This window comes from Ammospiza caudacuta, chromosome 20 (assembly GCF_027887145.1).
Source record: "Ammospiza caudacuta isolate bAmmCau1 chromosome 20, bAmmCau1.pri, whole genome shotgun sequence".
Taxonomy (NCBI): domain Eukaryota; kingdom Metazoa; phylum Chordata; class Aves; order Passeriformes; family Passerellidae; genus Ammospiza; species Ammospiza caudacuta.
The window spans coordinates 5,294,646-5,309,988 of NC_080612.1; the positions used below are offsets into that span (position 1 = coordinate 5,294,646).

The following is a 15,343-nucleotide window of genomic DNA, read 5'->3' on the forward strand; positions in this document are numbered from 1 at the left end:
TTTTTTTTTTTGTGAAATCATTAGTTAAATTTGCTTTTAGGTGGCTAGCTGCTACTGCAGCCAGGCAGGTGCATGCAGTACTTAATCCCTCAGATACACACAGCTGATTCGAGTTCCTGTTGGAGCACTTGTCCAAAAGGTCTTCAGAGCAGTTTTCTTTTCCACCAGCTGACTGCTCTTTTCCACCTAAAGTTGGGACTGTGCAGAATTTCAGTGCCATGGTGTCATTCTTTCCATTAAAAAAAAGAATAGAAAAAAGCTGATCTTATTAAACCTACCAATGGACTTGCTTCCCCACAGGCTGACCTTCCTTTTCAATTTCCACAGTGTATCTGGAAGTGAGGCAATTCAGGTATTTGCTGCTTTCAGCACATTCAAGAGTGGTCTCTCTTTTGTCTTCCCAAGTACCACAGACAGTACTCACAGACTCACCTGTGAATTCACAAAGTTGTTCAAAGCTTTATGTCTATGCTCTCCAGAATTGCTGCTTGTTTGTTCTTTAGGAAATGTTTGTCTTCCTTCTGTGGTATGGAAGAACTGGGAATTCCACAGCACTGCTCATCCCCTCTTTGTAAATTCAGATATCTATTTGGCTTACCCAGATGGTTTGTGATCCCACCTGACCCAGATCCTCCCCAGGGAGGAGCATTACTGTGGGATACTGCTAAGATCTACAAGCTGCAGGTATGGCTAATGCCTAGTGACTGAATGAAAGAGGCAGCTCAGGCTGTGCTGCCAAGTGTCCAGGTTATAGGAAGCCTTTGGCAGGCAAGGAAATGGCTTATTTCACTTTTCTGTGATCACACTTGGCTCCTTGTTCCTGCCCCACGCTGAAAGGGGCACTGGTGGAAAGCTGTTAGTGATGAAACCAGGTGGGAACAGCACTGAGGAGCTGCAGGATTGACAAGTAGTGTGAGGATTCTTGGTGAACAAGGAGGTAAACCAGCATTCCTCAGTTTTTCTTGTAGCAAGACTTTGGTTCATGCAGGGTGCTCAGTTATCACTGTAGGTTCTCCAGGGGTTTGTTACCCTGGCTGAGGGTTTGAGCTGATTTTTGCCCCAACACAGAGCATTTGCTCTGCATTCCAGATATCTCTGAATCACTGGGGGAAAAGAAAAAGCATCAAATACTGATTAATGTCTAACTGGTGTGGCCATCTTAATTCCCTTTTTCTGTTTCTCCCTGCTGCACCAGAAAGGATCCCTAAAACTCAGAAGGACTGTCAACTATCTAAAATTTCTTCTGCTGCAGTGCCTGAAAACACTTCTTGGAACTAGATGATTAATAAGCAGAGCACATAAAGTCTGAAATGATTAGAAATGTATTTTGGGCTTTGGGAAGCCAATGTGGGGTGGACTCCACTGTCTGTACCATCTGGTGCCCTGCTCTTGGTGTAGTGCCATCACTGCACACAGAGCAGCAACACGAGGGATTCTAAACCAAATCAGAAGCTGGATGGGGTTTAGAGAGACTCCTGCAACAGCTTCCTGCCCAGGCAAATCCCTAGAGGAGATTACAATTCCCTTGATGCAAAACATAGCAGTGGTTTGAAATCTGATCCCTGTTGTTACTGTGAAATTAAACTCAATCTGATCAGGAAGCAATAATTTGCTTCCTCACAGTTCCTCCAGAGGATCAACAGCACCATGAGCAGTGGGGTAATTTGCTATACAGCAGTCATACACAGCTGTGTAAAATGAGACAGGTTGTTCCATGGTATGTCTAGAACTACACTGTATGGCCTTCATGGGCCCAGCTCTGGATGTGCTGTTTCATCCAACACCAAAATAAATGGGATGCAGAGCAACTTTTCAAAGGTCACTGCATAGTGGAGTCCAGAAAAAATTATGCCTGTAAAACAATACTGTGCATAAAGTTTTATACTGTGCACAAAGTCTTCAAACGTTTAACTGAAAGTTGCTCCTCAAAGCAAGCAACAAGTTTGCTGTTGGACCAGCATGAAGTATTTGGCATTTCTGTAGCATCTAAGCAGGAGCGATGATCAACAACAACAGCCGAGGGGCAGCTGCGTTGTACGCGTGGCTGGGAAAATGATCCCGTTACCGGTGCTCGGTCACTGCCGGTCGAGTGCAGCCATTCACCCACCGGGCACCAATCCCGTGTCCGGGGGCACAGATTCAGTGTCCGGGATTGCTGGCTCCGAAGCAAAAGCAGGACCTGAAGCGGCAAGGAGCTCCCGTGTCCGAACCCTCTCGCCGCGGCTCCCGCAGCCGTGGCCGGGCCGGAGGCGCTTTCGGGACCCGGGCCGGCGCTCCTGGGGCGGGTGAGCGGAGGCGATTTCCCCGCTGCTGGCCGGTATTTTCCAGTTCCCCAGCCGTGCCAGCCGCCGCCTCGCCGTTCCCCGCCAGCCCAGCGCTCCGGCCGGGATCACTGGGCGCCTCCTGCAAGTGGGAAGCGCATCCCGGGGCGGCTCCACCCGGCCGCGCTCCGCTCCCGCCGCGGTCCCGGGGCTGCGCCGTGCCGGTGCCGCCGGAGGGGCGGGGAGAAGGCGGGAGAAGGCAGGATAACGCGGGAGGAGGCGGGATAACTCCGAGAAGGCGGGATAAAGCGGGAGGAGGTGGGATAACGCGGAGAAGGCGGGACAGCTCGGGAGAAGGCGGGATAACGAGGCGGGATAACGCGGAGAGAGCGGGACCGTCCCGGTAGCGCGGCCGGTGGCGGTGCTATTGCTCTGCTCTCGCGAGACCGCCGCGCTGTGGCGCTGGGGCGGGCGGCGGCTCTCGCGAGAGCTGCGGCGCCGGAGCCAACATGGCGGAAGGTGAGGGGGGGAGCCCGGGTGAGGGGCCGGGCGGGGCCGGGGGCCGCGGCAGCCGGGGCCCTCCGCCGCTCCCGGGGCACCGCAGCGTGAGGCTCCCGCCGCTCTCCCGTGCGGGACGGGCTCGGCCCTGCCCGCGGCGGGTGGGGCGGGCCGCCCCCGAGGTGAGCGGGAGATGGCGGGGGCCGCGGGCGGGCACCCCCGGGCGGGGCCGGCTGGCGCGGGCGGCTTCGCCTCACGGGAGGGCGCTTGGGGCGGCCGGGGGCGGCGGGAGCCGGCCGGAAGGTCCCGCCGAGCCCTCCCCGCAGGCCGTGGGACCGGGGGGGCTCCTGCCCGTGTCTTAGGGCTCATCCCGGGGCTCATCCCGGCGTGCCCGGCCCGGAGCTCATCCCGGTTTTCCCTGGGCACCGCCGGTGCTGCAGCCTCCGGGCACTGGAGCCCTTTTGTCAGGCTCAGGTGAGGTTTGCAGAGCTCCTGGAGTGCTGCTGTTTTGCTTGGAGGCTGTCAATTGCACCATTCAAGTTAATGTAACATAAAGGGATTAGGAAAAACACCGCTTGGATTTTTGCAGTTCTACTCGTTTCTGCAAGACAAGCTTCCTCTTTTTCTTGGAGGAAACGGAGTGTGCAAACGGAGCTAAAATGCTCCAAGTTACGAAGGAAATGAAGTTAGAGTCGTGAAAGCAGAGCCTTGAACTCTGGAAGTGCAGCTCTTGGACAGTGGTGAAATTTAGGAACACTTGTAGAATATTGACTAAGATGGAGCAGATGCTGCTGGACTGGCGTGCATCAGCTGAGAGGATGCTGTAGTCAAGCTGATTTGATGAGTCCTTAGAGGAATGCCTGATTTCTTGTGTGCTGAAATACCACTGCTTCATATTTAGCTGACCAGTCTCTTGTGCTTGCTTTTAAGCCTTGGTGACCCCGTTCTGGAAGGCTTTAGTTGGCTTCAGGTAGTGAAGGTTTCTCCAAAGAGACCCTCAGGGGTGTGAGGCTGTGGCTCAGGGTCCTCCTTTGCAGAATTAACCTGCAGCTGATACAAGCAAGCCCTGTTTCAGACAACCTGTACTTCTCAGAGATTCTTCCCTGCCTTAAGTAATTCTCTGATCTTTTGGCTGAATAAAGCACATGACCAATGAATGATCCTGTGTGAACTGGAATAACAAGCTGGGGTTTTCACCCTTCTCAGCTCCTTAGGTTGTGTTGGAACAGGGGCTCATTTTGTCCCTACATGCAGCCACACTTCTCTGGTTAAGGGCTACACGTGAGTCAGCTGTAAAGTGAAAGCTTATTAAGGAAGGGAGCTTGTCAAATTGTGGTTATTAGCTCAGAAGCCAAGTGCTTCTCATAAGGAAGTGTTGCCTCTGTCTAGAAAAATCCTGCATCAGATTTATTGCAATTGCTACCTGCAGATTGATTGAATATCTTAGTGTGTAATTCCTGGGTTTTCTGCACTGCTAATACCAGAGGTTTACATGCAGGCATGGGTAAGAATTGTTGGATTAATGCTTCAGTGTAAAGAAGCAGTAGCTGTAGAGCTTTGTGGTGGTAAAGATCAAAAATAAGCAGAAGTGAGGAGGAACCAGAAAGCAGTGACTTGAACATCCTTGGGGAGATAAGGGTCTGAGTGTGGAGCAGTGGAGGGGATAAGGAAATAATTTGGTTTTCTGAAATATTTCACTCAGGTCCACTTTGTAGGGAAACCAAGTTTGTGTGTATGGCTTCTGGAACTGCTTTTGATGGGTGCAGTGGGCTGTGTGATGGGTTCCACCAGAGCCTCCCTCTGATTTTTGATATCTGCTGTCTGTCTGCTCGTTGCCTTTTGCCTCCCCGTTTGCATTTACCTATTTGCTCCCGAGTACTTCTGTGCATTCTCCTATAAGAAAATGACAGTAGCCTTTCCTGAAAACTCTTCAAAGCCTTTGACATGGAATATAAACTTCTGCCAGTTCATGAGATGCTGATCAGTCTGCCAGAAAGCTGTTAACAAAAGCTACTCTTATTTACCTGGCTCAGAAGAAGAGGCATTTTGTGTTTTCTGCTCTGCTGAACCTGGGAATCCTCCTCACTGAGGCACTGGGGTTGGTGTTTAGCCAGAGCTTTACTGGTATCTGGCTCAGCCTGGCCTTTCAGTGCCTTGAGGCAAGGACCATCATTAAATGTGTGTGTGTGTGCCTGCACTAATTGTGCCTTTTATTTGTTCACTCCTTAAGTGAGCAGTTTATAGGGGAAACTGAGCCTTTGCTCTTGTGCTGTAAATGTTGATTAACTGGACCTTGAGGACTCTCTTGAATGTGCATTTGAAATGTGCTGTAGGATCAAATACTCAAGTCTTGCTACTACACAACATGTGTGCAGGCTGTCACAAGAATAAGAGAAACTTTATTTTATTTTAGTTCTTGTAATTGGTACAGTAACAAATACCTGTCAGCCCTTCTCACTGAGTTTGCAGGAAGCATCTGGTGTCAGTCTGAAAGCAAGAGTGAGTTCTCAAAGCTTTGGTTCTTTGAGGGACTTTCACTGCTAGAGGGGATTGTCTGGGATTGCCCTGAAAGCAGCAGTGACCAGCTGGATTGTTGGTCATGCACAAAGCTTCAGCTGCTGCTCTTTGGGGGTTTAAGGTAATTCTGCATTGTATCCTAGTGGTCTCAGGCTAATTTGGAGCTAGTGAAAATGACAGTATTTATGGTGGTATCAATTCTTTATTCCCACCTTTGCACTCCCATGGTTTGGCTGGAAGATGCAGGATTTCTGTAGGGTGGTGCGTGCAATGAGCTTCACTAGGCAGCTTCTTATTCCTAGCATTTGAATTTGTATGCCATCTAAAAACTCACTGAATGAACAGTGGTGCTGTTCATACACTAATCTTTGGTGCAGTTCTCAGTGTTATTTACTCTGGGCTCCTGTCAGACTCCTGCTCTAACAGCAGGACTTGTTTTGTGCCCCAACACCATCCTTATGGAGAAATGAGGAACAAGGGACATGTCCTTCTAGTTCTGGGAACACCAAAACTGCATTCATCCTCACACAGAAACACTGACCACAGCAGGATTTCAAACCCTCCTTGAGGCTGTGTGGTGCTGATGGCACAATTCTGAAATCAGAGTATATTTCAGTAGGAAGAGAAAGGTGTCCCAAAGGAGGTGGTAGCTCTGAAATTTTGAAGGATGAAGCAAACAAAAAGGCTGTTGAAGGAAGTACCTGCCAAACCTGCTTATGTGTTAACTGAAAAATAAAATGGGACATGTTGCCTTTTGTTTATCCATTACAATTGTTAAGTTTAGAGAGTTCAGAGGCAGCGTTTGCTGCAGGGTGTGTAGAGGACAGGCTGGACAAGGTGCTGTGTCTGCCACAGACTGATGCTCTGCCCTGGGCACCTCTGTCAGAGCAAGGCCAAGGTCAGCTGCACTGTTGAACTTTTCTACAGGAGCAAGAAGAAAACACTGATCAACAGAGCTCAGTTTCTCCTTGTTTGTACTAGTGATGTTTAGTAAATATTTTGGAAAAGTCTTTGAAATAGGAATTCCTGGCTAGTAGGGAGTAATCTTGTAGGAACTTTCCCACCTAAAATCACTGGTTAGCGTCTGAATTTATCCTCCCTGCCCCCTGTTATTTTAGGACTGGTCTGGGATTTGGCTTTACTTGAAAAATCAACTTAATGATAGGGGAAAGATAATGAAGCCCTGTGATTGATAGCAAACATACAGTTTTTGCAACTAATCCATAAGTAAGCACTTATAAGTTGGATTGGTTTTAAATACTTGTACAGATGTTTCCTTCCAGCAGTGAGGTGTAGAGGTTTTTCATAGAGGTGGCCTGGGTTGATTTACCCCAGCATGTTGTGAAGTGACCAGTTAAATGTGGTGGAAAAGTGGCTTCTGCAATGGGATGGAAATACCTGTCCAAGGATCAGATTCCCAGGTGCTGTTGCTTTGCTGATCCTGAACTGAAATAGCCAATATGGACTTGACTCCATCTGTGATGCCTCACCAGTGGAGTGCCTCCAGTGTGCCAGCAGGAAGTGGTTTTATGTACTTTTGACTGGCCTTTAGCACGTGGATTCTGGGGATAATCTGTTTTCCACTCTGGCCATTTTTTGGGGAGTTTCTTAGCTGACAGGTTGAGGAGTTTTAAACAGGTCAGTTAAATACTCTGAGGTAGATTATGGTGCTTTAGCAGCTGTTCTAATGCTCACTTGTAGTTTAAGTATCAGCTAAAAAGTCAGACAGCATCTTAACTAGGCTGAAAAAAATGGGTAAGAACCTAAGACTTAGTCCTCTGGCCCACCATAATTCCCACAGAAATGGACTCCATTGCTTTAGGAACTGTATGGCATTTCTGACCAAACAGAATTCAGAACTTTGTTTGTAAGTGGCTTTTATCACTGTGTTATGATTTTTCAATGTGTTTATGAAAATGATACAAAATGGAAGGTTTAATAGTGGGGGTGAGATGCTTTGGAAGAGGAGGGACTCTCCTTGGAGTGTTGTAATTAAACAAGATATGAAAATACCCTCAGATGCCAAACAGAGTTGTGTATGTCTCAGCCTTGTGGTAACACTGTGTGCCTTGCAGAGGAGGTGGCCAAGCTGGAGAAGCACCTGCTGCTCCTCCGCCAGGAGTACGTGAAGCTGCAGAAGAAACTTGTGGATACAGAAAGGAGATGCAACGTCCTGGCTGTGGAGGCCAACCAGGACAATGCCAGCGACACCTTCATCAGCCGCCTGCTGGCCATTGTAGCTGAGCTCTACCAGCAGGAGCAGTACAGGTGAGGAACCCCCCTGGGACAGGGAATTACAGCAGCCTTTGGTTTTATTGACTGCACAGGGTGCTGGTCTTACACAAGGAAAATTCTTTGCTGCCACATGTGAACAGAGTCCTGAGTTGCAGCTGTAGATGGAGGAGCTTGCTAAGGTCGTGGCATACTGAATCCAGTTCTTGAATGGAGAGCTCTTAGCAGAAGTTCATCTCAAAAAACTAACCACAATCACTGTCAGCAGCAAAGCTTGCTTTGACAAGAAGGAGTTTTGAACTGAACCATGCTCACTTGATAGATTAATTACACAATGTGTCTGGAAAAACTGTTCCTTTCTTGAAAGGCTTTGTCTTAAAACATTTTCAGTGCTGTATTCCTGTTGTGTATGAAGAAGCCTGAATAATTTTGTTTGTCTGGTTGTATTAGTGATGTATGTGACTTAATGATACACTCTATTTTTGAGTCTCAACACAAAATTATGGTTAATAGTTTCTTTTCCCTAGGCACACTAAGGATCCCTTCCATATTCTAGATCCCTGAGCTGATTAATTTTTGAGATTATGATATTTATCAATTTCTTTGCTGTTACTGAAAGCAAAGCCAATATAGTAAAGGAGTTTAGTCATGTAAGGGAAAATCTATTTTAGTTAAGATTACCTTGCACCAGCATCTCTTCATGAGCCTCCCAGAGATGAGGCTCTGTGACTGCAAGAACTTCTGTAGCCTGGTGGGTAAAAGATGTGTTAGGTAGTATATGTCAGAAGAGTTGGAACACTTTATTTCTGTCCATCTCCTTAGCTTTAAAGGCATTGAATGCTTGTCTCAAAGGGCCTACATATCACAGAATGAGAAAGGCAGCAGGTCCCAGTGCAGGTTTCATTAGGTAACATCTCTGTGTGTGCTGTAGTTTGTAGCAGTGCTTTGATTTGGAAAATGATCTGGAAAGCACACCTACACAGTCTGAACATTTGCAGGCCATGGGATTTCCAAATGATCTGGACAAGTGGATAAGCTGGTGTAAAGGGTCAGGATGAAATGGGTGTTCCTGACAGCTGGTCTCCTGGGAGCTGGGGATTCTGCCTTGCACTCAGCCTCCTGTCAGACAGCATTGTTCTCTTGCTGGTCTTGCCTGAAAGCATTGGTGCTCAGCTGACAGTATTGGTATGAACACTGTGACATAAATATTTAACTTCAAGATTGTTGGCTTTTCCTAACTTCTACAATAATTCTCTTGCTGTTTATTCTGAAATGGTTTAAAAAGCCAAACCAACCAAGCACTTGAAATATGAATGACTCATTGCATTTCTCCCTAGAAAAATATGAATTGTCATTTGACAACATGTTCTGCTTAACCAGTTGTGTTTTAATGTCTCAAACAACTTGAACCTGAATGTGGATACCCAGATACAGATACCATGGAGAATCTGTACATACCTAAGTGCAGGAGAAGTCTGCATAATAGGTTTTTGTGGTTTTTTCTCCTCTCAGTGATCTGAAGATAAAGGTTGGGGACAAGCACATCCGTGCTCACAAATTTGTCCTGGCGGCGCGCAGCGATTCCTGGAGCCTTGCCAACCTGGCCTCAACAGAGGAGCTGGATCTGTCAGGTCAGTCACTGCTGAGTAATGTGATGCCTCCGTTGGCTTTAGGGTGACTTGTGAAAGGGCCCGTTGGGAGAAGGTTACTTAAGTGCCTTCCAGCCTCCTGCCGTGCACTAAAAGTGGTGCTTGATCTGTTGATAACCGAGCTCTCTCTCTGGAGTCGTGGTGAGCTTGTGAAGTGGGTGCTAGTGGTAGTTAAATCAGTAACCTGCCTTCTTTCTCTTTAACAAACAGGAGTTGAGATTTGTGGCCTGTTTGTCTTTTCTAGAGTCAACTAAACATAATGAAAAACAAATCTATATGGAGGAGCTTGACTTCTTCCTTTTTGAGGAAGGACAGGGCTTTTTGAGGTAGTGTGCATAATTTCTCTGAAGCGTGTCACGGAAATACCTTGCTGCTTGTTAACACGGTGTGTGTGGGAAGTGAATGCAAGTACTGATGTGTTACTGAAATTGTTTGCTTTGGCACTTTGATACCTTTATAAAACAGGTGAGGCAGAGAAGTTTTCTAACAGACCATCTCCTACACCAGTGTTTTGTTCTGTTGTAGCTGTTTCTTGCATGTACTCACACTGGGCAGTGCTTCTGCAGATTGAACCTCTCAAAAGGCTTTTCTGTACTTAACAGTGTAGGAGAGCCTTATACAATTAATTTGTGAGCAATAAAACTAGGTATGAAGTTAAGCAGGCCTGCTGGCTGGCATGTTGAATATTAAGTATATTTAATATTAAGCATTGAATTGAATATTAAGCATTGGCTTCACGTTCTGCACAATCTTACAGTGAATTCTAAGTGCAGACAAACTGGAAAGTAGCAAGTCACAGCAAGCTGCTTTTATGGGACAGCACAGGTTTCCTTGCCACCACCATTGGTGGATCCTTCTGCAGCCACAAGAGAACAGATGCCAAGGAGTTTTGAAACTGAGTGCTGTGCTAACAAAAATAATTACTAAAAAGCTCTTATGTGAATTGTAGTGTCATTACAAGTGGCAGTCCAAAGCATTTCTAGCTCCACATCTAAGCTAGTCTGAGAATCTCAAATATAACTGCAGTCTTACATGTTTAACAATGCAAACACTGCTTAAATATGTGTTAGTAAATGATACTTTCCACTGTAAAATTGCATTATTGATTTTTTAAAAAGATTGATAAATGGCACAAGGAATAGCTTATGAAGTAGCTGGAGGAAGATACAAGCTGTTCCCTGCAAATTGTTTTCTTAAGGTAAGAATTTGCAGGCTAAGAGTGCCTGAATCTTATCTTTAGAATGCAGGCAGCACTTGAGATTGAGCACTTTTAGAGTTCATGTAATCTGTAGAATTTTCTAATCTTTAAAAGAGTAGAAAGAGATGAACACATGTTCTCTTACTGAGAGGGAGAAAATGCACTCTTACCTCTGCCAAGGCAGAGCTGATAGTACATCTCAAGGAGGCTTTCTGATTGCTTTGAGTTTGACAAAAATACTTGTCTTACTAAAACCTTGTGATTCCTGAGAGGCAGTCTGCATGCCAAGTACTTCTACTACTCTGCAGATAATCTGGGCCAGCCCAACATCTAAAGGACATGTTTTAGGATGGGTATTTCAAGTTCTTTAAGGTTTATAATTCAAAATATTTTTTTAAAGAACAAAGCAGCTCAAAGGACTGAGGTTAATTTTTAAAATGGATGGTGTTACTGTTGTAATTGATCTGATCTTCTGAAGTTATTCTTATCTACATCCTTGTAAAATGGATTGTCATTTTAATTGTAAGTGAGTGACAAAGGTCCTTGGCCACTGGGCTTGTGTAGTGTCTCATGGTGTGATTTTCTGGTTTTCCCACTGTGTAAAAACATCAGTTTGTGATCAGTCTTGTAAAGACCTGAAATCTAACCAGCTTCTTAAACTGGCTTTTTTGCACTTCTCCTAGAAATGGCTAGCAGCAGTTTGAAGTGCTTTGTAGTTACTACCAGTGTAACAAGGTGTGAGTACCTTTGTTGGGATGCAGCAGTTCATAACATATGGCTGTTAAATTAAAAGGGGCTTTGTTCTTGTCAGGTGTGGATGTGCCTTAGGCCATATGTGAGGGACCAAGGACTTTATAAGGATCCCTAAATATGCAGCATTGGTAGATGTTACAGTGCTCCCTGCATTCTGCACAGTGTTGCAGTGTAAGATTATTTTCCTGCTTGGTGCCAGCACTGTTACTCAACTTCTGACCAATTTCACTCATTTTGACATTTTGAACAAAGTACAGTTTCAAAACAAGACTATTTTTTTTTTTTTTTATGGTAGCTGTGACTTTTAGAAGTGAAAGGAATAGCAATTACTAGGATAGGTGATTGTTTTTGAGTATTTTATTAATCCTGTTGCTCCCTGTAGCAGATGCTGACCCAGAGGTAACCATGGCAATGCTGAGGTGGATCTACACAGATGAACTTGAGCTGAGAGAAGATGATATCTTCTTGACAGAACTCATGAAATTAGCTAATAAATTTCAGCTCCAGCTGCTTAGGGAAAGGTGAGTCTTAGTAAATATACTTGAACTCTTAAACCTTGTTTGAACAGAAAGAAGATGATAGCTGCTGGCAATAGGATAAAATTATGCTTTTTCAAAGTCTTGAGCTTTTAATAATACAGCATGTCATTGAGTTTATCAGGGGAAATGAAGTGTTGCACTAGAGTTAAACTGTAGCAGACTTCTCATAGGTTTTGTGTTTATTTTTCAGTTCTTCTCCCAGCCAAACTAATAACCCTAATCTTGTGTTGAGAGATCAGTAGGATAGCATCAGGTTCAGGAGAGTTGCAAGAAAGGAGTTGTTAGATAATGCTAGCACGAATCAATGGCAATTAGTTTGCAGTATTAAGGTGGCACAGGTGAAATTTTTGTAACTTCTGTGCATCTTGTGCAACCTTTCTTCAGAAATAAGGTTAGTGTAACAGTATGGTGCTTTCCCAGTCTGAGACTGTGATTACTCTGTGGCACTAGGGGCTAGGTTGTTATCTTGAACTCTTTAGGGTGTTCTAAACCATTTAGAGTTAGTGAGAAGCCTGAATGTACAAATTGAAACCTCCTCAAGTTGTGTACAACTTCAAAGCCTTCAATTTAGTCAAAGTACCCTTTGATAGAATAATCCTTTGCCCAAGGGATGTCTGTAGCAGTACATGACATTCATAAGCTGTGATTTGTGTGCCTTCAATGTGAAGCAACTAAATTGCTGTCAAGTGTTCTGACCAGAGGAGTTGAAATCTGTAAGGCCAAGGCTAAAACTGCTTCAAGCCTTGTACCAGCCTGAAAGCTGCCCTTATGTTGGACTGTGAACTTAGCACTTGTCTGGTCAGCAGTCCAGTGACAGCTCCATGTGTAGGATGCCATTCATAATTATGAGATGTTTTTGTAGGTACAGAATCACTGAATAATGGAATTGTTTAGGCTGGAGAAGACCACTAAGATGAGTGGCCAACAGCCCAGCACTGCCAAGTCCATCATTAACCATATCCCCAGGTGCCACATCTGTTAAATCCTGCAGGGATGGTGACTCCACCCTGCCCCAGGCAGCTGTGCCAGTGCCTGACTACCCTTGCAGTGAGACATTTTTCCTGATGTCCAACCTCAACAGCCCCTGCTTGTGGTCACTGTAGGTCACATCTCCCTACTTCATGGCAGTGAATGAACTGCAGTTTGTGCCCTTGGGAGAGCTGGGGTGGATCTGTGCTTGCAGATCCTGCAGTGTGGTGTTATCATGGGACCTTGGCTATCTCTCTGATAGAAGTCAGTCCTTTGGGGAGGTGTCTTCTAGGGCTGCTGATGAGAGTATGTTTATGCAGTTCAGCCTTCTAGTAAAGTTAGTCCAAGCCATATTCTACCAGCATCTATGAAAAGCAGTGTTAGGACTCTGTTACAGCATTGAACAGTAATTAAGTAAATTTTTTTGATTACTGACCACTGGCTTTCCTGTTTTGACAGATGTGAAAAAGGAGTGATGTCACTGGTTAATGTCAGGAACTGCATCCGTTTCTACCAGACTGCTGAGGAGCTCAGTGCCAGCACCCTCCTCAACTACTGTGCTGAGATCATTGCTAGCCACTGGGTGAGTCCTGGCACAGGGAAGCAGGATGAGAAATGTTTGCACATTATAGAAACTCACTGGTAGGATTTTGCTTCCCTTACCACACTGTCTAACATCTGGTCAGTTATCTTGAGAATGTCTTGGTGGGGAAGAGTAACTTCTGCCCAAAGTCTTGTTCTGTTGGTTGGAAATACTTCACTGTACAAAGTGTCTCAGTTTCCTAAACATGAAGAAGATACAAGGGACTGTCTCCTAATAAACAAGAGGGTTGTTTATCAAATCTGGGTTTCAAAGTGTTTATAAGTTCGTCCATAGTTGGTCTCTGTCTATACAGATCACAAATCCCAGGCCTGCTTTTACTTCTAAAAATAGTTCATGGAAGCCAGGGCAATTTGTCTTCTGTAATGGAGAGAGAGGCAGCCAGTCCTGCAACCAACTTGCAAGTTTCACTTGCTCTGATCTCTTATTTTGAGTGAAGTTTGATTAACTGAGTAATGAATTAGCCTTTAAAATAAGAGTTGTCAACATTAGACTTGAGATGGGGCTTTAGCTTATTCTAAATCTAAAATGCATACTCTAGATGTGGAGGTTTCTTTCCTTGGCTAATTCTGAGGCAGAGGGAAGTGTTTTAATATGCTAATACATAAAAAAGATTATTATATGTGAACCTGTGAGTCAGCAGTTTTAACTCTTGACTTTCTTCTTGACTCCTAACTTTTAATGCTTACCTCTACCTGGAAATGAAGTTGCTTCTGTATAGTCAAATGAGCACTAGCTCAGAGCTAAGATATTTTCATTCCTAAGCCTCTGTTTACTTTTGTTTATAATTTTATGAATTAGTCTTCAATAGTTGCAGGACTTTTTGTCAGTGTTAAGAATAAGTTAGTAGAGGATTATTTTAAAGACTAAGTGTTAATCTACCATAGTAGCATTAAAATGCTGCTTTTCCATGTCTGCAGACAAAAATAAATAATAATTTAACCTACTGATCTTGAAACTCAAGTACAAGATTTGAAACTTCCTGATTGTTTCTTCCTAATCTTAACAGACTATATGGGATTGTTCTTGCCAAAATGTTATCAAAATTGAACTTTTAACTGAACTTGTTTTGTGAACTTGAGAATTACATTGTGCAATGCCTTGTCCATAAATAAAACAGGAGTGTTGCTTACCCTTCTCTTTCTGAACTGCTCCTAGGATGACTTGAGGAAAGAAGACTTCAGCAGCATGAGTGCTCAGCTGTTGTATAAAATGTTCAAGTCCAAGACAGAATATCCCCTGCATAAGGCCATTAAAGTGGAGAGAGAAGATGTAGTTTTTTTGTACCTTATTGAAATGGATTCTCAGGTATAGTGAGACTGACTTGATCTATCTAGAATTTGATGTTTCAGATAACCAGTTCCTAAGTTCCAGTCTGAACCTTGTTTGTGGTTTTTGTCACTAATTCTTATTTGCATGTTTAGCATTGCCACAGCTACTTCTGTGTCTGTAATGGAGATCTATCTAGCAGTAGCTACATAATTTAGAAGTGATTCATAATGCTTAAAACATCTTGCATGCAGCAGAATATATCTAATAAAAGCCATTACCTGATATTGCTCTGCCCATTTAAAGCTGAGTGGTTATAACAGACAGCTCTGCTGCTTCCTGGCAGTTCAGTAAGAATCATTTCCTTGAACAACTTTTCTGTTGAAAGCTTAAGTAACAGCTGTTTGTTCTGCTTGGATGAAACTCCAAACAACTAGCAAATAAATTGTCCCTCAATAAAGTGCAGGGAATAGTTATTCAAACACTTTTAATGGCAGTTGGCTGTGTTTGTGTTGTAGCTTCCTGGGAAGCTCAATGAATTGGATCACAATGGAGATCTTGCTCTGGATCTAGCCCTGGCCCAAAGACTGGAGAGTATTGCAACTACACTGGTCAACTACAAGGCTGATGTGGATAGGGCAGACAAGAGAGGCTGGAGTCTGCTCCATAAAGCCATCCAGAGAGGTAAGTAGATGGGATGTGAAGCTTTGTTAACTTCCAGTTGTTCCCAGTGTGGAATATATATTTCAGAGTTTACTTGTGTGTCGTGTTGTAGTTGACATTGCAGTTAGAAAATTGTAGTGAAATATGAACTTTGTCCTGTTGTGGTTTTGTTTGTTTTGCTTTTTTTTAGACAT

The 15,343-nt window shown here is 44.5% G+C and overlaps 1 protein-coding gene across 2 annotated transcripts in view; it reads left to right on the top strand.

The window, feature by feature from the left end:
• Positions 1-2,578: 2,578 nt before the first annotated feature.
• ANKFY1 (ankyrin repeat and FYVE domain containing 1) overlaps positions 2,579-15,343 on the top strand; it is a 32,919-nt gene continuing 20,154 nt past the window's right edge. Inside the window, exons 1-7 of one of the 2 annotated variants that reach the window (XM_058818039.1) lie at positions 2,579-2,780; positions 7,352-7,544; positions 9,021-9,139; positions 11,491-11,629; positions 13,076-13,199; positions 14,376-14,525; positions 15,005-15,170. In XM_058818039.1, the coding sequence (XP_058674022.1) occupies positions 2,771-2,780; positions 7,352-7,544; positions 9,021-9,139; positions 11,491-11,629; positions 13,076-13,199; positions 14,376-14,525; positions 15,005-15,170 (901 nt within the window). In that variant the 5' untranslated portion in view covers positions 2,579-2,770. The remainder of the gene's footprint in view (positions 2,781-7,351; positions 7,545-9,020; positions 9,140-11,490; positions 11,630-13,075; positions 13,200-14,375; positions 14,526-15,004; positions 15,171-15,343) is intronic. The other variant, XM_058818040.1, reaches the window with a different exon arrangement.